The 25,173-nt window shown below is 41.1% G+C and overlaps 1 protein-coding gene across 1 annotated transcript; it reads left to right on the top strand.

Annotated features, from left to right (window-relative positions):
- Positions 1-568: 568 nt before the first annotated feature.
- On the top strand, positions 569-25,173 carry LOC139450790 (titin-like). Its single transcript, XM_071232631.1, has 6 exons — positions 569-918; positions 3,527-3,565; positions 6,112-6,181; positions 7,709-7,852; positions 13,577-17,392; positions 20,964-25,173. The coding sequence occupies exons 2-6, from the start codon at positions 3,533-3,535 to the stop codon at positions 24,680-24,682; spliced, it is 7,782 nt and encodes a 2,593-aa protein (XP_071088732.1). The 5' UTR covers positions 569-918; positions 3,527-3,532; the 3' UTR covers positions 24,683-25,173.

Genomic DNA, 25,173 nt, shown 5'->3' with positions numbered 1-25,173 from the left:
GATTTCTTAAAAAAGCCGATCATCTGAGACCAAGAGAGGTGAGATGGAATGGGGTGTATCGTCGCCTTCAAGGTATGCATGTGTGGCTGCTTGTTCTCGCCCACTGGAATACCATGGCGCTGTTTAACACGGGCACCACACTCAGACACAGTCCCCCAACCAGTCCTTGTTCTATCTCTTTAACACCGAGCGCCAGCCAGGGTAACAACATGTACCATCTTTAAACGTATTTTGGCTTGACGCGTCCGGTGATTGAACGACCGACTTTCCGCTCTCCGATCGTCGTTCTATCCACCACGGATGCGGTCAATTGTTTTTAGTGAATGTTGTAGGATCTGATTTAAAATATACACAATGGTACAGCAACATTATTTGAAACAACGTTGGAGACGTAGAGGCGGCCGTAAAATCCTTCTCATCGGCCTGAAATAATATACACATTGCACATGCGTGAAATGTTCAAAGCGGAACTAAACTGGTCTCCGTCTATCCATATCACATGTTGCGCATGTTTACGACGCGCAGATAGAGCCGTCAACCAGATTACCTCGGGAACTTCCGTAAACAATATTCCATGTTCCGTTAAAAAACAGATTGCTAGACCGCGCTTGTTCGTTAGTAAAAAGGTGGTTACATGTATTGCATGTGTTGAAATGCAACATTCTCGGTAGTTAACTGTCCATTTCTAGTTTACTTTATTGCATTTCTAGACCACAAGATTAAATGAACGAAGAGCAAACTAAGAAATGGACTACAGTTCCGTACCGATATAGGCCTGTATATCCTTGGATATTTAATATATTTATAATGTTAACCGGTGGGCAATATATACGACGCAAATGTTAGGTCCTGTGGAGGTTATTGGTTTGGTCACGTGGTGCGGTACGAACATCGGTAGGCGGAAACCACTGTGAACAGGTGAGCTGATCATATATCGTAGAGACTTGACGTATTCGTAAAATTGTATCAATATGTATGAGCGTTATTATATTTATTACACACCTACGGACCAATCCGAAAGCGGTTGCAAATCTGGTGGCACATGAATATGATATATGACGAAATATGGACATTGTTGACATTTCAATGCACACCATTAAAAGATGTTCCTGCTGTTGTGTTTGCAAACGTGACGGCCGTAACCCTCAAGATATTGTTAAGTTCTTTTTAAATTTTTCACACTTCAGCGCGTAGTTGTTAGCATGGGTAACAACTGCAAGAAAAGAAAAGAAAATATAATTGCTCTGCACTTTTAATCTTAAACATATGCTTGTACCACCAGTATACCAGCTGTGCAATCAACATTAATCTATCACCCGAATTTACATCCTGTTCGTAACATCTCTAAATTTGTAATGTCGGAACTTTTTAGTTTGCTTTCAAGGTACAGAAATCAGAACTCCTACTAAGAAATTTTGGAGCACCTTTAGAATACAGTACCACAACTTCTAGTGAGGATGATCTCTGTCGTAGGTCACATGTCTCAAAGACAAGCAACCAGTTTTTGTGAGAACTTGCGACCTTCGGATTGTTAGCCCGACAGCTAACCGACTGAGCTACGTCCACACTGTGAAATAAAGTGCAAAATTCACCTGTGCATGCCTACGATGTTATGGAACTGAACGAAAAGGGTTGAATAGATGACGGACACTTACGAAGGTTACGGGTGGGTATGGTGTCTCGTGACTTTAGTCTAAGGACACTTACAAATGAATCCGATGCCATTTGGCACATCGTCCTATTCTGTAATCTACAAGATACCGAGTGGCGAGGAATGATCTGAAATGGCGCAAACTGAAAACAGCTCCAGACAATCAGACGTCGAACCCGCGAGTACGCATGCATGAAATGGTATTTAATAATTCGTCTGGTGGATTTTGTGACAGAAAAGTGTGGTAGGGAACACTGTAATGATGATGTGGATAATAGTAAGGAACAAGGGAGGCATGAGCATGGCTAGTGACAACACAACAGTGAGTTCGCTTTTGAATCGGTACTGAAAAAATGTAACCGGTGAAAATGGCTTGTGTGAATGTTCCAGGACAGTTTCTAGTAGCCAAAGTATTGTACTCAAAACCATTTCATTCTTTTTACTCGACGTTTTTGTGTGAAGAATATTAGGAGCCGCTATGGAATTTATAATAGCCACTAATTGGGTAGGTCTACCTAGACCTAATGACCGTATAGGGGATCCAAGTGCTAAGGATAGAGCTCAGGTAATCTAATAGACACTAAACGGGTACCAAACCCTAGTGATCAAAAAGGAGTGATTGATCGTAAAGGGGATCCAAGGGCTAAGGATACAGTTTGGGGTAACCTACCCTAACACTGGCGACATTTGGATGTGTTCAGCACCAATATAATATCCCTAATAAACTGCATTCTTGTGCATAATATTGAAAATTAATGAACCGAAAAAATAATATATGTATATTGGTTCCCATTTATAACCATTTTAGCCACTTGAATTACGAGAAAAATGAAATAAAAAATAAATAAAAAATAAAAGTGCTTTCGTAAACTAGTGCTTACTATAAAATGCGCTGCCGCAGGCTATATTTAGTAAACAAATATTGAAAACTCTCAACACTGCTGGGCGTATTCAAAGACATTGCGTGTAGGGATGATAGATCACTGGGAGGAGTTTATGCACACTCATTGACCCCTGACGTCACGGGGCATTGTTTCGCCGGTGTGACTTGCAACAAAATACTACAAATTACGTCATCGGGTATTGTCACATGTTTGAAAAGTTTGTGGTACTGTATTCTTAAGGTCGGCTGAAATTTGAAGCATCGGTGGTGATTGACTGATTAGACAGTTTGATTTATGCGGCCTCTGATTGTTATTACCATGCTCTTAAAATCGTAAACTACCTCTCCTCGGAAACTGACTGTCCGATGTACCAGAACTGTAGCATGTTAGATGTCCATCTTCAAGTGAGTGAGTATGGTTTTACGCTGCTTTTAGCAATATTCCAGCAATATCACAGCAGGGGACACTAGAAATGGGCTTCACACATTGCACCCATGTTGGGAATTGAACCTGGGTCTTCAGTATGACGAGCGAACGCTTTAACCACTATGCTACCCCACCGCCCCCCTTTAACTTTATAGTCCTCAGTATATGCAGAAAATATTTGAATATAAATGCTGACATCAATAATTTGTGCAAATCTAATGGAATTTGGTGTTAGTTTTAAGTATAAGTATTTATGAAGGAAAATTTTTAATATCGAACATTTTTGTCAGATGGTTGTTTTTGTTTTGATTTGTTGACTACATCCTCATGTGAACTAAAGTGCTCTGTCACTATTTTCATATGACCATTTGACTTCATCTTTAGAAAACAAACAAACACAATTATGTGTGACATGAAGATATTAAAAGTGATTGTAACAATTTACTTTTGACAAACTTTAAACTTGTAAATATCTAAATATCTGAGCTACATTGTTCATTAGCTTTGCTACTATTTTCTACCTATAAAACAGGCAGATTTAACAGCTGTGTTCTTTTCTCTTCAGACAAAGATGCCTCTCAAGCGGGGATGGAAGAAAGGACTTGTAAGTTCAATCTCACATTCACCATTATATGTGTCTCCATCTGGTACTCAGAGGTACTCACAAACTTGGGTACTCAGAGGCTTAGGTACTCATAAACTTGGGTACTCAGAGTCTTAGGTACCCAGAGGCTTAGGTACCCAGAGCCTTAGGTACTCAGAGGCTTAGGTACTCAGAGGCTTAGGTACCCAGAGGCTTAGGTACTCAGAGGCTTAGGTACTCAGAGGCTTAGGCTTTGCTATACAGTAAACTATGGTTATGATAAACTTAAAAGGGCCAACTAAATTTAATTTGTTTTTTTTACTGTAGTTTATTATAAGCATATTTAAAACATATACACAGCTGGAAGCAAGTTCATTAGAAACATGGTTTACTGTATATTATGTTATGACTGTGTAAAGGTGACTTGTATTGCACTGTTATGAGTTGATTTCCAAGTTGAAACGCGGAGGTTAACCTAGAAATCGGTACGTACAGAACTAAATTGTGAAATCAGTAAATAACCTCACATGATCAATGAATAATTGACAAAGTTATGTTGAAACAGACTGGATTGTGTTTTTCATCACACAAGGCAATACAATTGATAAAACATGTTGCTGCAGCAATAAATATTATGCTTTAATGTAAATGTCAGTGCACTTACAAATGTCGAGAATAGGGCTTGGACGCGTCCAAATTAACAACCTGGGTACCCAAGAATATATTACCTGACTGTACCCGGGAACCCGCTGGAGATCTCAAGAGATGGGTGTAGAATATGTGTTTTAGAGTTGTTTGACTGGAGCCCTGGTAAAAAGTGTTTAGATACACCCTGAAACAATGTGATCATCAATACCCAGAACTTTTTCTTTATTCAAATGTCAAAATGTTAGAAGAAATACATAAATAGTAAGAAAGAAATGCAAGCAATAGTGACTTGTAGTGTAACCATGGAGTTCAAGATAATTTTTGTCATTACAATATATCATGGGTACAATATATCATGGCTCCGGGTAGTTCTGTGGGCACCTGGATCCTACTAAGTACCCACCCCACCCCATCACTGTATTGATGCATTTACGGCAAGCATGGGTTGCTGAAGACCTATTTTACCCCGAATCTTCACCGTCTCCCGAAAAACTTTAAATATAACAACATTTATTTAGATTCTACATGTATAACATCCAGTCGTAAAATAATACAGACTACTTTGATTAATTTACACAAAGTATTTTTATTTTTTTTACGCATGTAGTTTGAATCATCTTCCACGATCAGTGTTACATACATCTACATGTCCCATGCCACTGTGAAATAATTGCGCCACTGTTCCATTCACTACCATCATTACGTAATGTGAACCTCAGCAAGGAATATCTGTACACCGCTCTTTCCTAAACCGCGGGGTCAGTTTCTTGGACCCCGATGACAGCGGTATATCGAGGGATCACTGTATTTGCCGCTATGCGATTGATATCTCACCTTAAAAGCTATATCACTTTTTCCGACATGCCATATTTTGCTGATTAAGGACAACCTAAACAATATCAGAATACAAAATCAAGGTATTTGTTGGGACATTTCTTTTAAAATTTCTTTCGTATTTGTGAAAGTGGAAAACAAAGGAAGGAATCTTTTGTTCCATGAGAATGAAACAAAATGTTTTAGAATTAGTCTTGCTCATGGCTTGTTTGGAATAACTTGACAATACAGTAAACTACGGATTAATAACAAACTCAAAGGGACCACTAATTTTAGTTTGTAATAACCGAAGTTCGTAATATGCATATGTACAGCATATATACAGCGGGGGCACGGGTGGCCCAGTCGTCTTAGGCGCCGCGATTCGCTGTGCAGAGTTGCGTCCCTTGGGCCCGCCAGAAACCTATGATTGTGAGTTCGAATCCCGGTTCGCCCTGATTATGTTTCTAGGTTTGTCAGCACCATACCCGTGCTCGTGGGTTTCACCGAAGTGGTAAACGTCTGAGGCCTGCATCACTTCGGGCTTTCCTCCCACATTAAGCTGACACGCCGTGATATACCGTATTCGATGTAATAAGCGCCCTGCTCTAATAAGCACCCACGGCGATATTTGCCAATATATTGGCTAGTGAACAATCTCAATTAGCACCCCTTCCAATTGGTTTACGTACACAGACTTATTTATTTGTGTATAATACGCACTCGTATGTTACATGCACCCTTAATTATGGGCAATTAAATCCTGGAAAAATATATCTGTCGTATATAAACATTTCAGGCTGTCAGCATAAACCACGAAATTAACGATCTTTCAACTCAAAATAATATTCTAATAAGAGCCCACTATTTCTAACTTTGAGAGCGCCCTGGGCGCTTATTACGTCGAATACGGTAACTGGAATACTGTTAAAAGCGGCGTTAAACCCAACTCACTCACTCACTCATATATACAGCAAATGGCTTGGACTAAGAAGTAAGTTCATTATATCCGTCAGTTCGTTATGAGTTATAAATGTTGTTTACTGTTACCGGTATGTTGTCCAGTATCTCTGAATGAGGCTTCACTCTACTTCTTGTACTTATAGCATTTGAAGAAATACAGAGAATTAAAGAGACTCAGAACAGCTGGACCTGATGCCCCAAAAGAGCTGCAAGGTATCAATGTACAGTGTTTATTTTTAGCTTAGCTGATTGACAGGGTGGGTTGGTGGGTGATTGAGCCTGCTGCTATTGTGTGTGCAAAATTTCAGCATTATCTCAAAGGAGGACACCAGAGATGGGCTTCACACATGTGAGGAACTGAACCCAGACCTTTGCAATGACAAGTGAAGGTTTACACCACTGGGCTACCCTGCCACACCTCTGTGTATATGATGCCAGTGATACTTACATTGAGCACAGAATCCGTCATCAATTACAGGCATGGTAGCCATAAATTAAATAAGATTTGGCCTTTGCTCATACATTTCTGCTATTTTGACCCTATTTACATTGTCATTTTTAATAAAACCTCTAGACCAGAAGGTTAAGAGAAGGTAATAGCGCCAGGTATTAACGGGATAAACAAGGACTGGTCGGCTTAGAGACAGTAATCTGTTCCTTATAGGGTTGGTTTTACACTGCTAGGCTACAGACATACCGGGCACATGGGTAGCCCAGTCGTTTAAGGCACCGTGATACGCTGTGCAGAGTTGCGTCCCCTGGGTACGCCAGAAACCTATGATTGTGGGTTCGAATCCCGGTTCACCCCGATTATGTTTCTAGGTTTGTCAGCACCATACCCATGCTCGTGTGTTTCACCAAAGTGGTAAATGTTTGAGACCTGCATCACTTGGGGCTTTCCTCCCACATTAAGCTGACACACCTTGATATAACTGTAATACTGTTAAAAGCGGTGTTAAAGCCAACTCACTCACAGACATACCATGATGCAACTTGACATGGAATTCCTACTCAGAAACAGAATACTGTGTCCATATGGGGAGTCAATGTTGAGCTGCAGCATGGTATGTCTGGCTAGCTCTGTAAAACCAACCTTAGTCCGTACTTGTATGTTGATGTACATATGCATGCACATTTCTTTGTAAGAGCAATAATCTTGAACGCGACGTTAAACCCCATTTCTTAAGCTTCTTTCCTTTGAGTGAGTGTGATAAACTTTAACATCGCATCAGCATTATTTCAGCCATAGCAACTCTTCCCTTTGTGGCTGGAGTATTCATGTTTTTGAATAGGGCATGGATGCTCAAATGATTGGAAGTGCATTAAAACAATTGAAAATATAAAAAATAATGTTTCTGCCATGTCAGTGTTGAGTGTTTGTTTGTTTATTTGTTTGTTGTTTAATGCCACACCCAGCAATATTCCTGCTATATGATGGCGGTGTGTACTTAATCGAATCTGGACCAGGCAATCATGAGCATTGATCTACGCATTTGGGATACGATGACATGCATCAACCAAGTCAGCAACCCTGACCACCCGATCCTGTTAGTTCCGGCATTGTTGCTCAAATGAAAGAATTGAAATTATAAAAAATAATGTTTATTATCATGGTCCTGCCATGTCCATGTCAAAGGAGTACAGAGAGACAATGCATTCTTTTTAGCATTGAAATAATCTTTTATTTTTCTGCCAAGTGCTTGTGGACGCATGTGTAATTTTTAAGTTTTACATTTGCAGATTTGTTGGGGTGTAAACCAGACAGCTTAAATGGAGGAAATGAAAAAGTCAGGCCAAATGAAAACCCAGCTTCTGTGGAAGAGGAAAAACCCAGTAAAGAATCCACAGGGTCTCTGCTTGAAGGCACAGAAAAAGTTAAACCTCGTAAGTATGATGCATATGTAGCTTCTGCAGGAAGAGCAAGAGGTAGACGGAGTAAGTATGATGCATATATACTTCTGCAGGAAGAGCAAGAGGTAGACCTTGTAAATATGATGCATATGTAGCTTCTGCAGGAAGAGCAAGAGGTAGACCTCGTAAGTATGACGCATATGTAGCTTCTGCAGGAAGAGCAAGAGGTAGACCTTGTAAATATGACGCATATGGTTGTTGAACGAAGAGCAAGAGGTAGACCTTGTAAATATGACACATATGTAGCTGTTGAACGAAGAGCCAGAGGTAGACCTTGTAAATATGACACATATGTAGCTGTTGAACGAAGAGCAAGAGGTAGACCTTGTAAATATGACGCATATGTAGCTTCTGCAGGAAGAGCAAGAGGTAGACCTTGTAAATATGACGCATATGTAGCTTCTGCAGGAAGAGCAAGAGGTAGACCTTGTAAATATGACACATATGTAGCTTCTGCAGGAAGAGCAAGAGGTAGACCTTGTAAATATGACACATATGTAGCTTCTGCAGGAAGAGCAAGAGGTAGACCTTGTAAATATGACACATATGTAGCTTCTGCAGGAAGAGCAAGATAAATATGACGCATATGTAGCTGTTGAAAGAAGAGCAAGAGGTAGACCTCATAAATAAGACGCATATGTAGCTGTTCGAGGAAGTACAAGAGGTAGACCTTGTGAATATGACACATATGGTTGTTGAAGGTAGAGCAAGAGGTAGACTTTGTTAATATGACACATGTTTGTTGAAGGTAGAGCAAGAGGTAGACCATGTAAATATGACACATATGCACTAAACATTCTCTGAAGTTATGTTATTGGGTACTTTTTTACTGAATCACCGGTAGATTGGGAGAAAATGTGTGTACAGCTGATTGCTATTTCTGGCTTTGTTTGCGACACACCAATGCACAAAGTAATTTTAATCTCATCTCATGTGAAACAATGTCAAACACAACATGAAATACAAATTAGATGGTAAATCAACATGTCATCGTGATGTTTAAATCTAAACATTTCACATTTTCATTGACAAAGTTTCATATCTCTTGTTTGTTCACTTGAAGCGAGAGGATGTAGTTTTTGACTGTAGTGGGCTAGCACTGCTAAATCAGCATGAGTCAGGACAAGTAAAAGCAGTCACACACACACATGAATGCAAGTCTCTATATAAGTGCAATAATTTTAGACGCGACATTACCGTATTTTCTTGAGTATAGTGCGCACCCATGTATAATGCGCACCCCCCTCTAGCGGGTTCAATATTTTGGAAAAAAAGAAATTTGAAATCATGCGCAGAATAAAATTACACCGTACCCTTTCAGCGAAGTCTGCCAAACGAACGGGTGATGAGAAACTTTGTCAGTACAAATTTGAAATTTGAGATAAAAAATCACCAGACATGTTTATTTACCGTTTAAATAGTATTTATTGTTCTGCTAGGCATTGTTTTATATCTAGGGATTAAGATTACCTTGTGTATTTTCTCGTAAACTAAGCCGGAAACAGCAATCAGCTGTACACAGGTTTTCTTGGAATCGACCGGTGATTCGGTCAAGACACACCCAATGATATAACTTTATAGGATTTTTAATGCAAGGATTGGCAACAATCATATCTGAAACTATTTTTTTTATCAGGAATAATATATTCCATTATTTTCTTAATTATATGTAGCCTTTACTAAACATATTTAAAATAATAATAACCCTAAGCAAAGCAGCTGATCGCTATTCCCGGGTATTATTTTTTACATGGAACCAGTCTGACCAGTCACCGTCAAGCCTCACGCGCACGTGATCGCGAGAATTTCATGTTGACATAGAATCGTCAAACAAAAACAAATATGACTTTTAACGAGACAAAGTATGTCATTTATGATATATGTATCCATTCTTTGTCAACAAAAGTTCGTTTCAAGGCGTCAATAGCGGTATTCTGACCGTGGTTGCTGTTAAAAACAGTGAGTTGTGCGATCTTCCGATCGCTTCACACACAATTTCGCCGAAATTAATAAAAACAATATTAAAAGGAATTTTGAATAAAATTAATGAAATAAGTTACAAACATAAGTCCAGATTTATAAAGAACACTTTTTATAGCCAGACAGTGTAATTACATGATTATTTTGCGTACTTCAGTATGGATTTGTTGACATTGTATTTCCGGTGTTTCGTGCTTACGGTAATGTCTTTCCATGGGGGAAAAAAACATCCAAGCTCATAATTCGTGTATAATACGCACCCCCTTCTACACAGCTGTTTTTTTTCGAAAAAAAGTGCGCACTATATTCAAGAAAATACGGTAAACACCATTTCACCTCGCCTCGTCTCCATGCCCCAAGACCCACATTCTAGCGGGGGATGTTTGTATCCCAATGGGCAAGCAATTAAAACCCGTCATAAGTCTGTCATTGATCTATGCAATTTATTGCAACCATGCAGCATGTACAGTCCGTTTGACAAATGAGAACGATGAATTGCAAAATAATTCGAAATCCAGAAAAGTGTATGAAACATCATACAGTACTTGACCATGAATACCCTGTACCCAACAAAATCTGAATTTTGTTTATTTTAAGACCCATGACAGATGAAGTTCTTTAAGAAACTATCATGTAATTTTGTATAGAAATGTGTACATGACACGTAGGGGGACAAACCGTGGAAGGAACAGCGCAAGCATGGTCTGCACATGCTACACAGTGACCGTGTTCATTCAATGACAAGATGCGCTACTCAGCAGATGTTAAACAGTTGATGTTGAATGTGTATGATTTCTTTAGAAGTGAAGCAGAAAGAGCAAAGCCTTTTTATGCAATTAATAAATTCTTGAAACGAGCTTCAAAAGCTCTTGGTATGTCCCCTCAGAAACTTAAGAATGTTGTTAGTCAACGAGATACAAATAGTCAGGCCAAGGAGGTAGGGAACATGTCAAAACCACACAAGGTTGATAAATTAGACAGTTTTCAGAGGGATCAAGTCAGAAGTGCAATTGTTAAACTGCACTCAGAAAATAAGTACCTGTCCCTAAGAATTTTGAAGAAACACCTTGAAACTGACCATGATTTACGTGTTACAAAGTACAAACCATGGCAGCTGTTGAATACATTTGGTTACAAATTCAAAAAGATAACTGGAGAAAACAGGGCTGTGTTGTGTGAACGGTCTGACATTGTTTGTCTCCTAAATCATTACCTTCGTACTATCAAACAGAAACGTCTTCTTAGATGAGACTGTCTTCTTAGATGAGACATGGGTAAACGCGTCACACACAGCCAGCAGTCAGTGGGTACCCAATGGTGACTGTAAGGAGTCTGGTAGACAGTTACCAATGGGAAAGGGTGAAAGACTCATAGCTCTCCATGCAGGTTCTGCTAGTCAGGGTTTTCTCCCAGACTGTGACATCGTCTTTAGAGCCAAGGCCAAAGACAACAGGGACTACAACACAGAAATGAACGGCCATGTATTTCTGGAGTGGGTGAAAGATAAATTAGTCCCTGCTTTGCCTACCAAGTCTCCCATTGTCATGGACAATGCGAATCATAGTGTGCAGGATTCAGAAAGCAAGACTCCAACCTCTAATAACTGTAAAGGAGACATGGTTATACTTGGCTGCAACGGAGGAACATTACCTTTCCTTCTCGAGTGACGAAACCACAGCTCTGTGAAATCATCAAAACTATGAAACCTGACCCCGTGTATAAAGTTCACAGTTACATCAAGGGTCAGGGTCACGCTGTCTTATGACTGCGACCTTATGACTGCGACCTGAATCCAATCGAGTTGGTATGAGGCATCATCAAGGGTGACGTTGGACGATCGAACACAACGTTCAAATTACGAGACGTTGAACAACTTGTAAAGGAATCCCTTGGTCGGGTAACAGTAGAAACATAGAGGCGTTGTGTGGCCACAGTCGTTGACGAGATAGAGCAACATTATTGGTCATGAGACGGACTACGGCCAGCAATGGTCCAACCTATGATAGTGGCAGTCGGTTCAGGCACCAGCAGTTCCAACGACGAGATCTATGGCATGAGCGAGTCAGATTGCGACTGAAATTATCATAAGAAGGCCCCTCTAACGCTCTGTCATTTCCCCTACCACAGAACGTGCAGTGCATCTGTGCTTGCGCTGTGCCTTCCACGGTTTGTCCCCCCTACGTGTCATGTACACATTTCTATACAAAATTACATGATAGTTTCTTAAAGAACTTCATCCGTCATGGGTCTTAAAATAAACAAAATTCAGATTTTGTTGGGTACAGAGTATTCATGGTCAAGTACCGTATTGATGTTTCATACACTTTTCTGGAGTTATTTTGCAATTCATCGTTCTCATTTGGAGTCAAACGGACTGTAGAACTTGCACACTAAAACGTTGTTCATCCATTTAACTTATCCTTACTTAGAACACCAACTTCTAAATGCCTTTTATCTGTGGAGAATGATGATATTCACAGACATACATACAGTAAACTATAAAAACTACATTTATAACGAACATGCTTACAATGAACTGACCGATATAACAAACCTATTTTTTTGTCCCAGTTATTTGTTGTATATATATGCTGTGTGTATAGAGAATCTCACCCGAGTGTCTTTTGATATCAAATATATCAACACGAGTTGATAAAAGTGGAAAAACTCCTCGGCAAGTCTTTCCACTTTTATCAATGAGTGTGGATATGTTTGAGATCAAAAGCCATGAGGGTGAGATTTTATTTATCATCCAACATCATTCTTCCAACTTTTTCAACTTGCAGACAGTAATTAGCAGTATCTTAAGCATGTTAAGTGTAAAATGTACTGCTAACAGCTTCAGTTGCAGAGCCATTAGTGATGTCATTTGTGACGTCATGGTAACCAATGGACTGCAAAGCATTGTGATGCAATTTCATTGCAGGGATATCTACCATGTAGATATTGCTTGACCTCACCCAAGTGATATCCCCTGTGGGAGCCAGTTTTGGATGATAAATGCTTATAACGAACTATGTGTTTTACAGACTAGTGGTTGAGTTCGTTATAACTGTAGTTTACTGTATATAGTATATTGTGGAAGATGCACACCTGCTCACTTACTCACATGTAGTCCCTCGCTACAACGCTACCAATGGGGTCCAAATAATTGGTGGGCGTTATAGACAGTGTCGCCTCAAATTGGATTGCCCACTAATTAAGAATATAAACTTCGCTTGTGGTTCTCTTTTATTGCATGCATGCGCTTCTAAGATCAAAGGATGTATAGTGTGAAAAGTTAACTAGTCGAACAATCGTATTTCCCGGACTTGCCGCGGATGTTTTCAAACAGATTATTAGAACTCCATTCAGCGATAAACGGTTGATTATGCAATGAGAAGCGTTATGTGCAAATGAACAACGAACAACAATACAATTATGTCTGTAAAACTCTCAGTTTTAAAAGTGTACATAAATTTTGGGAGCCATGCGTTATCTGTAAAAATCTGAGTTTTAAAAGTGTACATAAATTTTGGGAGCCATGCGTTACCGTGCGTAGTAACCGAGCTAGCGCTTTATCGAAGAGCGCTTTATCGAAGAGCACAATAGCGAGGGATCACTGTATGCACATCACTATATAAGTGTAATAATCTTGAATGCGATGTTGAGCTTCATTTCACCTCACCTTACCTTTTCCTATTACTGTCATATTTTTCTTTCTTACAACCTTGAAAGGTAAAGAGGAGCTGCCCACCAAAGAGAGTGAAAGGAAGGAAAACACTATGCCAAAGCAAGAACCAACACAACCTCAAAGAAGAAGTCATACAAGCAAAACCAGTGACGTGACTCCATCAGTTACTGTTTCAAGCGCCCAGAAAAATACAGCTTTCCTCACTGTGGATGTGACAGAATCACAGGAGATTCCAACAGGAGGAGTATTAAGGACAGAGATCACCGACTTGACTCCATCAAGTTCTGTTTCAACCATAAAGGTTGCTGAACCCGGAGATGAAGTGAAGGAATCACAGGAGATTCCAGCAAGAGGGGGAGAAAGGACAGAGATCACCGACTTGACTCCATCAAGTTCTGTTTCAACCACCCAGAAAAAGGTTGCTGAACCTAGAGATGAAGTGAAGGAATCACAGGAGATTCCAGCAGGAGGAGTATTAAGGACAGAGATCACCAACTTGACTCCATCGAGTTCTGTTTCAACCATAAAGGTTGCTGAACCTAGAGATGAAGTGAAGGAATCACAGGAGATTCTGGCAGGAAGGGGAGAGAGGACAGAGATGACAGACTTGACTCCATTAAGTTCTGTTTCAACCATCCAGAAAATGGTTGCTGAACCTGAAGCTGAAGTGCAGGAATCACTGGAGATTCTAGCAGGAGGGGGAGAAAGGACAGAGATCACAGACTTGACTCCATCAAGTTCTGTTTCAACCACCCAGAAAAAGTTTGCTGAACCCGGAGCTGAAGTGACGAAAAATACAGGTGTCCTCACTGTGGATGTGACGGAATCACAGGACATACCAACAGGAGGAGTATTAAGGACAAAAATCACAGACTTGACTTCATCAAGTTCTGTTTCAACCACCCAGAAAAAGGTTACTGAACCCGGAGATGAAGTGAAGGAATCACAGGAGATTCCAGCAGGAGGGGGAGAAAGGACAGAGATCACAGACTTGACTCCATCAAGTTCTGTTTCAACCACCCAGACAAAGGTTACTGAACCCGGAGCTGAAGTGACGAAAAATACAGCTGTCCTCACTGTGGATGTGACAGAATCACAGGACATACCAACAGGAGGAGTATTAAGGACAAAAATCACAGACTTGACTTCATCAAGTTCTGTTTCAACCACCCAGAAAAAGGTTACTGAACCCGGAGATGAAGTGAAGGAATCACAGGAGATTCCAGCAGGAGGGGGAGAAAGGACAGAGATCACAGACTTGACTCCATCAAGTTCTGTTTCAACCACCCAGACAAAGGTTACTGAACCCGGAGCTGAAGTGACGAAAAATACAGCTGTCCTCACTGTGGATGTGACGGAATCACAGGACATACCAACAGGAGGGGTATTAAGGACAAAAATCACAGACTTGACTTCATCAAGTTCTGTTTCAACCACCCAGACAAAGGTTACTGAACCTGGAGATGAAGTGAAGGAATCACAGGAGATTCCAGCAGGAGGGGTGTTAAGGACAGAGATCACCGACTTGACTCCATCAAGTTCTGTTTCAACTGCCCAGAAAATGTGTGCTGAACCCGGAGATGAAGTGAAGGAATCACAGGAGATTCCAGCAGGAGGGGTGTTAAGGACAGAGATCACAGACTTGACTCCATCAAGTTCTGTTTCAACCACCCAGAAAAAGGTTGCTGAACCCGGAGATGAAGTGAAGGAATCACAGGAGATTCCAGCAGGAGGGGTGTTAAGGACAGAGATCACCCACTTGACTTCATCAAGTTCTGTTTCAACTGCCCAGAAAATGTGTGCTGCACCAGCAGCTGAAGTGAAGGAATCAGATAATACTTCAAGAGGTGGAATAAAAAGCAGGATCACAGACTTGACTCCAAGTTTTATTTCAGCTGCCCAGATAAGGTTCGCTGTATCAGCAATTGAAGTGAAGGAATCACAAGAAACTCCTAGAGGTGAATTGAGGAGAGAGTTGACAGACACGACTGCTTCAAGTTTTATTTCAACTGCCCAGAAAGCGTGTGCTGCACCAGGGGTTGCAGTGAAGGAATCAGATAATACTTCAAGAGGTGGAATAAAAAGCAAGATCACAGACATGACTCCATCAAGTTCTGTTTTAACCATCCAGAAAATGATTGCTAAGCCAGCAGCTGAAGTGATGGATCCAGATAAGGCCCCAAGAAGTGTAATAGACATGACTCCATCAAGTTCTGTTTCAACCATCCAGAAAATGGTTGCTAAGCCAGCAGCTGAAGTGATGGCTCCAGATAAGGCTCCAAGAGGTGTAATAGACATGAATCCATCAAGTACTGTTTCAACCACCCAGAAAACATTTGCTGAATCAGCAACTGAAGTGATGGAGCCAGATAAGGCTCCAAGAGGTGTAATAGACATGACTCCATCAAGTTCTGTTTCAACCACCCAGAAAAAGGTTACTGAACCTGAAGCTGAAGTGCAGGAATCACTGGAGATTCTAGCAGGAGGGGAAGAAAGGACAGAGATCACAGACTTGACTCCATCAAGTTCTGTTTCAACCACCCAGAAAAAGGTTGCTGCACCAGCGGCTGAAGTGAAGGAATCACAGGAGATCACCGACTTGATTCCATCAAGTTCTGTTTCAACTGCCCAGAAAATGTGTGCTGCACCAGGGGTTGCAGTGAATGAATCAGATAATACTTCAAGAGGTGGAATAAAAAGCAAGATCACAGACATGACTCCAAGCTCTATTTCAACCATCCAGAAAATGGTTGCTAAGCCAGCAGCTGAAGTGATTGAACCAGATAAGGCTCCAAGAGGTGTAATAGACATGACTCCATCAAGTTCTGTTTCAACCACCCAGAAAGAGGTTCCTATGCTAGCAGCTGAAGTGATGGAGCCAGCTAAGAGTCCAAGAGGTGTAATAGACACAACTCCATCAAGTTCTGTTTCAACCACCAAGAAAAAGGTTCCTAAGCTAGCAGCTGAAGTGATGAATCCAGATAAGACTCCAAGAGGTGGATTAAGGACAGAGATCACAAACACGACTCCATCAAGTTTTATTTCAACTGCCCAGAAAAAGTTTGCTGCACCAGCAACTGAAGTGATGGATCCAGATAATACTTCAAGAGGTGGAATAAAAAGCAAGATCACAGACACGACTCCATCAAGTTTTATTTCAACTGCCCAGAAAAAGTTTGCTGCACCAGCAGCTGAAGTGATGGAACCAGATAATACTTCCAGAGGTGGAATAAAAAGCAAGATCACAGACATGACTCCATTAAGTTTTATTACAACTTCCCAGAAAACATTTGCTGCACCAGCAGCTGGAGTGAAGGTATCAGATCAGACTCCAAGAGGTGAATTAAGGAGAGAGCTGACAGACATGTCGCCATCAATTTATATTTCAGCTGACCGGACAAAGTTAGCGAAACCAGCAGCTGAAATGAAGGAGCCACAAGAGACTCCAAGAAGTGGAATAAAAAGAAAGTTCACAGACATGATTCCTTCAATTTGTATTTCATCCACCTTGAAAAAGTTTGCTGCACCAGTCATTGAAATTAAGGAACCACAAGAAACACCAAGCGGGGAATTGAGGAGCGAGCTGACAGACATGACTCCATCAATTTATATTTCAGCCACCCAGAAAAAGGCCACTAAACCAGGAGCTGAAGTGATGGGATGCCAAGAGACACCAAGAGTTGAATTAAGGCGAGAGATGACAGACATGAGTCCATCAATTTTTATCTCAAAGGCCCAGAAAAAGGCCACTGAAATGATGGACCAGGCAGAGACTTCCTTCAGAGCTACAGGGCGGGGATTAAAGGAGGGTGCACCTCACCAGTTTGTGGGACTCAGTCGAAGGAGTCATCATGACTATGGCAAGTACTAGTAAGAGTTATATTTGAGACCGATCCAGAGAAATGTTTACATTTGGCATTTTAAATTTTAGTCGTCAGTTGGGGGATAGACTTGTCAATCAGACATGGATTTCAAACACTGTTGTGTCAAACTTTGATATATCAAACTTACGTTTGTCTCGGAGTTAAAGCTTAGTCCCTGCTTAATCCTCCTTTATTCATCATTACCGGTTGTGGCGAACATCGGGTAACTCAAGGTCTTTACGTCGGTCCCTTCGACACAATGGTGTTTGACTGTGATATGAAGGCATTTGTGTTGTGTTCATGTTTTTGGGTTCCATATGTTATGAGCTTAATCCCAAGAAGACAACCCACCCCACCCAGATCCACACTGTTTTCAAACATTATGAAGATATAAGTGAGTGAGTGAGTGAGTGAGTATGAATTTATGTCACTTTTAGCAATATTCCAGCAATATCATGGTGGGGGACACCAAAAATTGGAAAGAAGATATGAATGGATATATACTAGCCACATAAAGAAACTGTGTGCGGAGAAAATATATTCTGGATTGAAATACAACACAGCAAGAACAAAATGATGCAGACGCTGTAGCAGCTAAATGATCCATAAGAAAATGTCAACGGGACCTGAACAACATCTGTTACGATGACGTAAGAAGATCAAAATTGAGTAGGGGGTCAAACGACAAAGTCACAAAATCAATAACGGGTGCATGAATCACAGCAGTGCATCGGCGACGCATTGAGTCCACCAAATGGGCATGGAAGGCCTGGGGAATGGCCTGCCCATATCCTCCTCAAATCCTGTGCCAAGTCACGGACGTTATCCGGAGGATGTGGAAGACGACGCAGACGGCGCTCCATTTCATTCGAAACATGCTCTATTGGGGAGAGATCTGGAGAATTTGGAGGCCATGGCAGTAACATGACATTGTCATGGTGAAGGAAATCCATTGCGACCCTAGCCGTGTGAGGACGAGTGTTGTCCTGTTGAAATGTCAATCCCGGGCCATGACGTTGCAGGAAAGGAATGACCACAGGCCTCAGAATCTGATCTCTGTAGCCAACACCGGTGAGATTGCCCTGAACAACCACCAAAGGGGTTCAGTGCCGTGCTGTTATCCAACCCCAAATCATCACAGAGCCACCTCCAAAACCATTCCTCTCCACAATACAGTTGCGTGCATAACGTTCTCCCAAACGCTGATAGACACGTTGGCGCCCGTCACTGTGGGAAATGTTGAACCTCGATTCATCTGTAAAGACAACATTTCTCCACCATATTCGAGGTTGGCGAACATGATTTCGACACCATCTTAGACGGTTGACTCGATGACGGTGTGTCAGGATGGGACGTATGGCAGGGCGTCGTGGTCGAATCCCGTACTGACGTAAACGATTCCTCACAGTGTTGGAATTGATACGGCGCAGTCCAGGAATTGTCTGGGACTTCGTTACTGCCGTTTGGAACCTGTGTCAGAGATGTGTAACTCGAATCCATCTGTCCTGTCTTGGCGTCGTTACTCAGGGACGTCCTGAATGTGGGTGGTCGGCAAAGTCATTTGTGTTCTGATAACGCCTCACCAATGCCGATATCGTGTTACGATGGCATTGGAAATGTGTTGCCACCTGTTGTTGCCTCATTCCCGCTCGGATCATTCCAATGGCTTCATGACGCTGTGCAGCTGTCAATCTTGGCATGATTTGCTTGTGATATGCTTGTGTCTGCGCCTGAGAAGTTTTGAATTTTTTAATGACCACAGATCATGCTTTCCAAAGTGACAGCAAATTCTGAGTTGCACATGCTGTGTACAGCTGCACAGGATGCACGTGCAGTAACACATTGCACGTCCATAGGCACCCATCAATGACGCATGGCACGTGCATGAGCGTTTGAATGTCTCCAATAATTGCTGTGTTCAAACCTATATTTCATATAAGGACGGTGTGCCCTTATATCTATATTTTCTCCGTGCACAGTTTCTTTATGTGGCTAGTATACAATCTGTGTTTTGGTTTAGAAATATTTGATATGAAAAAAGGGTTTTGCGTAAGGTTCATGCTACAATATTCCAGCAATGTCTCAATGGAGGACACCAGAAATGTGCCTCGCCCATTGTACCCATGTTGGGAACTGAACCCAGACCTTTGCAATGACAAGTGAATGTTTACACCCTGCCACCCCTCAGTGCATATGATGCCAGTGATACTTACATTGTGAACGAAATCCTTCATCAATTACAGTCATGGTAGCCATAAAATAAACAAGAGTTTGCCACTAATGTGGCTATATCCTCCGCCCCTGTTGCAGAATTTATGACATAATCAAATCGTAACAAACCCTAACATTTTTTTAACCTAGGTGGAACTTGTCATGGAAATTGTAAAAAAAATAGGAGTTTGGAACCTAAGTCCATCTTGTTGCCATGGAAACGTAAAAATTAAAGGCACAAGTGCAGCATGTACCTGACAGACTTGCAAAGTTTGATGAAAAAATATTGAACGGTTTATGAGTTATGCTCCAGAAACAAACCCTACCCTCACAGAACCTAAGTCCATCTTGTGGCCATTGAAACATAAAAAATACAAATTTCTAAAATATCTAAATAGCAAAAGGCACCAGGTCAGCATGTATCTGACAGACCTGCAAAGTTTGATGAAAAAATATTGAATGGTTTATGAGTTATGCTCCGGAATTGAACCCTACCCTCACAGAACCTAAGTCCATCTTGTGGCCATGGAAACATTAAAAATAAAAATTTCTAAAATTTCTAAATACCAAAAGGCACCAGTTCAGCATGTACTTGACAGACCTGCAAAGTTTCATAAAAAAATATTGAACGGTTTATGAGTTATGCTCCGGAAAATAAACGTGACGGACAGACGGACGGATGGAGCCGGTTTCTATTATAAGATTTGACCGTTGCTTATACATTTGATCATGATGTCAGTCAATGGATTGTCTTGTCCAGACTCGATTAATGCTGCTGAGTGCAGCGTCAAAGACGAACAACTTTTTGAAAAATAGTAGTTTCAAAAAGCGGTGATACATGGCCATATAACCCTGAAATTGGGTCAGGATGACGATAAAGGTAGCTCAGACAGCAAACGCTTAGAGAGTGGTCATCTATTATTGGGAGGTGAGGAGGATAAGGAGGGGGGTCAGAGGGAATCAGAGGAGGGTCACCAAAACATAAGACAGTTTAGGGAAGGGTAATAAAAACAATGCTCACATTTGGGGAGGGTCATGAAAATGGACATATTATATGACATTAGTTGCGTTTGCATCCCAAACCCCAGATATAAATGACTGGTCCCTTATAATGCATTTTGTTATGTTTCTAAAACAATTTCTTCTCTAGTCGGCTAGTGGTAAAAGCGTTTGCTCATCACACCAAAGACCTGGGTTCAAATCCTGACATGGGTACAATGTGTGAAGCCCATTTCTGGTGTCCACCCACCGTGATATTGCTGGAATATTGGTAAAAGCTCACTTTTCACTTGTGCTTTGATTTAAATGTTTGAGTAATAAAAATATTTTTTAATGAAATTTAACAACTTAATTGCAGAAGGAGCAAGTGGCAGTGGATATTGTTACACTACCATGCATCTGAAACCAGTCAGGGTACATCTCTGTGCTGATGAAGTAGAGAGGTTTCTTCACAGGAAACAGGAGAGACCTGTGTGTTCAAAACCATTTTGTCCTCTGAAGGAAGTTGGAAGAGAAAAATATCATGAATATGACCCAAATTCGAAAGAAAAAACCCATCACTTTGCAAATGCAGTATGTCGGTATTCTTCTGTGGAGTGTCTTTCGAGAAAATATAGAGGGGAAGAATTTCCCAAACAAATAACTTCTCAAGCGTTTCAAAAACTAATAACAAAACTCAATCCTGGAGTGGATGGAAGGAATAGAAGAAAGGTTGTGACTCCTGAAGAAAGCTCAGAAATGGGGGAAGGGAATATCTGTTTATTAAATAAGGAACCAAAAGGGGATGATGGCATGGTAAAATATGACAGAAATGAAACAATTCTGGTAGAGGATGAAGTAACAGAACATGCTGATGTACGTGAGGAAGTACAAGAACAGAATGTGGTAGGGAGAGATGATTGGTTTGTAGTAGAGTTAGAAAACGCAGAAGAACCTGATCAGGAGGAAGACGAAGACCCGATTGTGGTGAAGGGGGAAAACAACAAACAGTTAGTTGTACACGAGGCAGATGAAGACCAGGATGTCGAAGATGGGGAAGATAACGAACAGTTAGTTGTCCACAAGGCCAATGAAGACCAGGATGGCGAAGAAGGGGAAGACAACAAACAGTTAGTTGTCCATGACGCCGATGAAGACCAGATTGTGGTTAAGGGAGAAGACAATGAACAGTTAGTTGTACACGAGGCAGATGAGGACCAGATTGTGGTAAAGGGGGAAGACAATGAACAGTTAGTTGTTCACGAGGCAGATGAAGAAGAGGTTGTCGAAGATGGGGAGGACAATGAACAGACTAATTCACATTCATTAGGCAGGTGCAGTGTAGAGGATACACCAGCCATGGTAATTGTGAAATCACCAAACAAAGTAACCATATCAGAAAGTGAAACACGAAGTGACAGAGAAGGCTGTTACACTGACATCCGCCTGAAACCAGTCAAGATACATATCTGTGCTGATGAAGTAGAGAGGTTTCTCCAAAGAAAACAGGAAGGACCATTTTGTCATCTGGAGAAATTTAGAAGAGAGAAATATTATGAATATGAACCAGCTTACAAAAGAAGGAAGGTGAGGAAACCTACATATAAACCATTTAAACCAAAAGTAGTTTCTCTGTATCCTTCTGAAGCATTGGAGTGTATTTCCAGAAAACGAGAAGCGATACAATTTCTAGCCCAAAACAACACTCAAAGATTTCAAAAACTGATAAAAAACCTCAATCCTGGAGTGGATGGAAGGAACAGAAGAAGGGTTATGACTCCTGAAGAAAGCTCAGAAATGGGGGAAGGGAATATCTGTGCATTAAATAAGGAACCAAAAGGGGATGATGGAAAGGTAAAATATGACAGAAATGAAACAATTCTGGTAGAGGATGAAGTAACAGAACATGCTGATGTACGTGAGGAAGTTCAAGAACAGAATGTGTTGGGAGAAGATGATTTGTTTGTAGTAGAGTTAGAAAATGCAGAAGAACCTGATCAGGAGGAAGACGAAGACCCAATTGTGGTGAAGGGGGAAAACAACAAACAGTTAGTTGTCCACAAGGCCAATGAAGACCAGGATGGCGAGGAGGGTGATGACAACAAACAGTTAGTTGTCCATGACGCCGATAAAGACCAGATTGTGGTAAAGGGGGAAGATAACGAACAGTTAGTTGTACACAAGGCAGGTGAAGACCAGGATGTCGAAGATGGGGAAGACAACAAACAGTTAGTTGTCCACAAGGCCAATGAAGACCAGGATGGCGAAGAAGGGGAAGACAACAAACAGTTAGTTGTCCATGACGCCGATGAAGACCAGATTGTGGTAAAGGGGGAAGACAATGAACAGTTAGTTGTTCACGAGGCAGATGAAGAAGAGGTTGTCAAAGATGGGGAAGACAATGAACAGACTAATTCACATTCATTAGGCAGGTGCAGTGTAGAGGATACACCAGCCATGGTAATTGTGAAATCACCAAACAAAGTAACCATATCAGAAAGTGAAACACGAAGTGACAGAGAAGGCTGTTACACTGACATCCGCCTGAAACCAGTCAAGGTACATATCTGTGCTGATGAAGCAGAGAGGTTTCTCCAAAGAAAACAGGAGGGACCATTTTGTCAGCTGGAGGAATTTAGAAGAGAGAAATATTTTGGCTATGAACCAGCTTACAAAAGAAGGAATGTGAGGAAACCTAATTCTAAACCATTTAAACCAAAAGTAGTTTCTCTGTATCCTTCTGAAGCATTGGAGTGTATTTCCAGAAAAAAAGGAAGGACACAAGGTCTAGCCCATGAAACCACTCAAGGATATCGAAAACTGATAAAAAATGCCAATCCAAGAAAGAGAAGGGTTGTGACTCCTGAAGAAAGTTCAGGAATGGGGGAAGGAAAACTCAATCAAAGAGTGGATAGAAGGAAGAGAAGAAAGGTTGTGACTCCTGAAGAAAGCTCAGAAATGGGGGAAGGAAAACTCAATCAAAGAGTGGATAGAAGGAAGAGAAGAAAGGTTGTGACTCCTGAAGAAAGCTCAGAAATGGGGGAAGGAAAACTCAATCAAAGAGTGGATAGAAGGAAGAGAAGAAAGGTTGTGACTCCTGAAGAAAGCTCAGAAATGGGGGAAGGAAAACTCAATCAAAGAGTGGATAGAAGGAAGAGAAGAAAGGTTGTGACTCCTGAAGAAAGCTCAGAAATGGGGGAAGGAAAACTCAATCAAAGAGTGGATAGAAGGAAGAGAAGAAAGGTTGTGACTCCTGAAGAAAGCTCAGAAATGGGGAAAGGGAATATCTGTGCATTAAATAAGAAACCAAAAGGGGATGATGGCATGGTAAAGTATGACAGAAATGAAACAATTCTGGTAGAGGATGAAGTAACAGAACATGCTGATGTACGTGAGGAAGTTCAAGAACAGAATGTGTTGGGGGAAGATGATTGGTTTGTAGTAGAGTACGAAAACGCAGAAGAACCTGATCAGGAGGAAGACGAAGACAAGATTGTTGTGAAGAGGGAAAATGAAGAAAAGTTAGTTGTCCATGATGCCTATGAAGACCAGATTGTGGTAAAGTGGGAAGACAACGAACAGTTAGTTGTACACGAGGACGATGAAGACCAGATTGTGGTAAAGGGGGATAATGAAGAACAGTTTGTGGTGAAAGAACAAGTAAAACGGAATGTGGTGCACATGGAAGAAGATTGGATAGCAGTATTGCAGGAATATAAAGACAAGTTGGTGGTAGAGGGAGAAGCCGAAGAACAGCTTGTTGTAAAAAAGGAAGAAGAAGAAGAGGATGTGATAAAGGAAAGAGTAGAACAGATTATGGTACATGAGGAAGTAGAAGATTGTATTGTCGTTGAGCAGGAAACCAAAAGACAGTTTGTTCGTGAACAAGGAGTAGAGCACTTTGTTGTACATGAGGAAGAAGAAGATTGTATTGTGGTAGAGCAGGAAAGCAAAGAACAGATTGCGATAAAAAAAGGAGTAGAACACTTTGTAGTACTCGAAGAAGTAGAAGATTGTATTGTGTTAGGGCAGGAAAGCCAAGAACGAAATGTGGTAAAAAAAAGGTTAAAACGGAAAGTGGTAATAATAGATGATTGATAAGTTGAAACAAGCCAGTAATGGCAACTGATTGATGATGACATCCAAAGGACCCTCAAGTCCGCCTCCATGGTCTAGTGGTAGATGGAACCACGGGTGGCCCAGTCGTCTAAGGCGCCGCGATCGCTGTGCAGAGTTGCGTCCCTTGGGCACGCCAGAAACCTATGATTGTGGCAACATTAATAAAGAAACATCGTCAACAATCGTCAGTAACTCTCAGGTGTTGTATGGACTATGTTCCTCCGTTACAAGTGAATACATACAGCCGCTGTGCATGTCATGACCCGTGCCTATGTTAGTAATTGAAATGAGTTCAAATGAGCTCTGCTCCTTATATAAGTTTTCTGGTTTGTTTGTTGTTTAACGCTGCACTCAACAATATTCTAGCTATATGACAGCGGTCTGTAAATAATCGAGTCTGGACCAGACAACCCACTGATTGATATCCTGAGCATCGATCTGCGTAATTGGGATACGATGACATGCATCAA

This window comes from Haliotis cracherodii, unplaced genomic scaffold, assembly GCF_022045235.1.
Source record: "Haliotis cracherodii isolate W230 unplaced genomic scaffold, xgHalCrac1.p SCAF_8, whole genome shotgun sequence".
Taxonomy (NCBI): Eukaryota; Metazoa; Mollusca; class Gastropoda; order Lepetellida; family Haliotidae; genus Haliotis; species Haliotis cracherodii.
Note: the sequence above shows the minus strand (reverse complement) of the source record. Positions and strands in the feature narration are given on the sequence as shown.

Bases quoted from the DNA above. Each gene is read 5' to 3' on its own strand.
- LOC139450790 (XM_071232631.1), top strand. From the start codon at position 3,533: ATGCCTCTCAAGCGGGGATGGAAGAAAGGACTT. The intron at 3,566-6,111 runs GTAAGTTCAATC...TTGTACTTATAG, and splicing joins GGGGATGGAAGAAAGGACTT to CATTTGAAGAAATACAGAGA. The intron at 6,182-7,708 runs GTATCAATGTAC...TTACATTTGCAG, and splicing joins TGCCCCAAAAGAGCTGCAAG to ATTTGTTGGGGTGTAAACCA.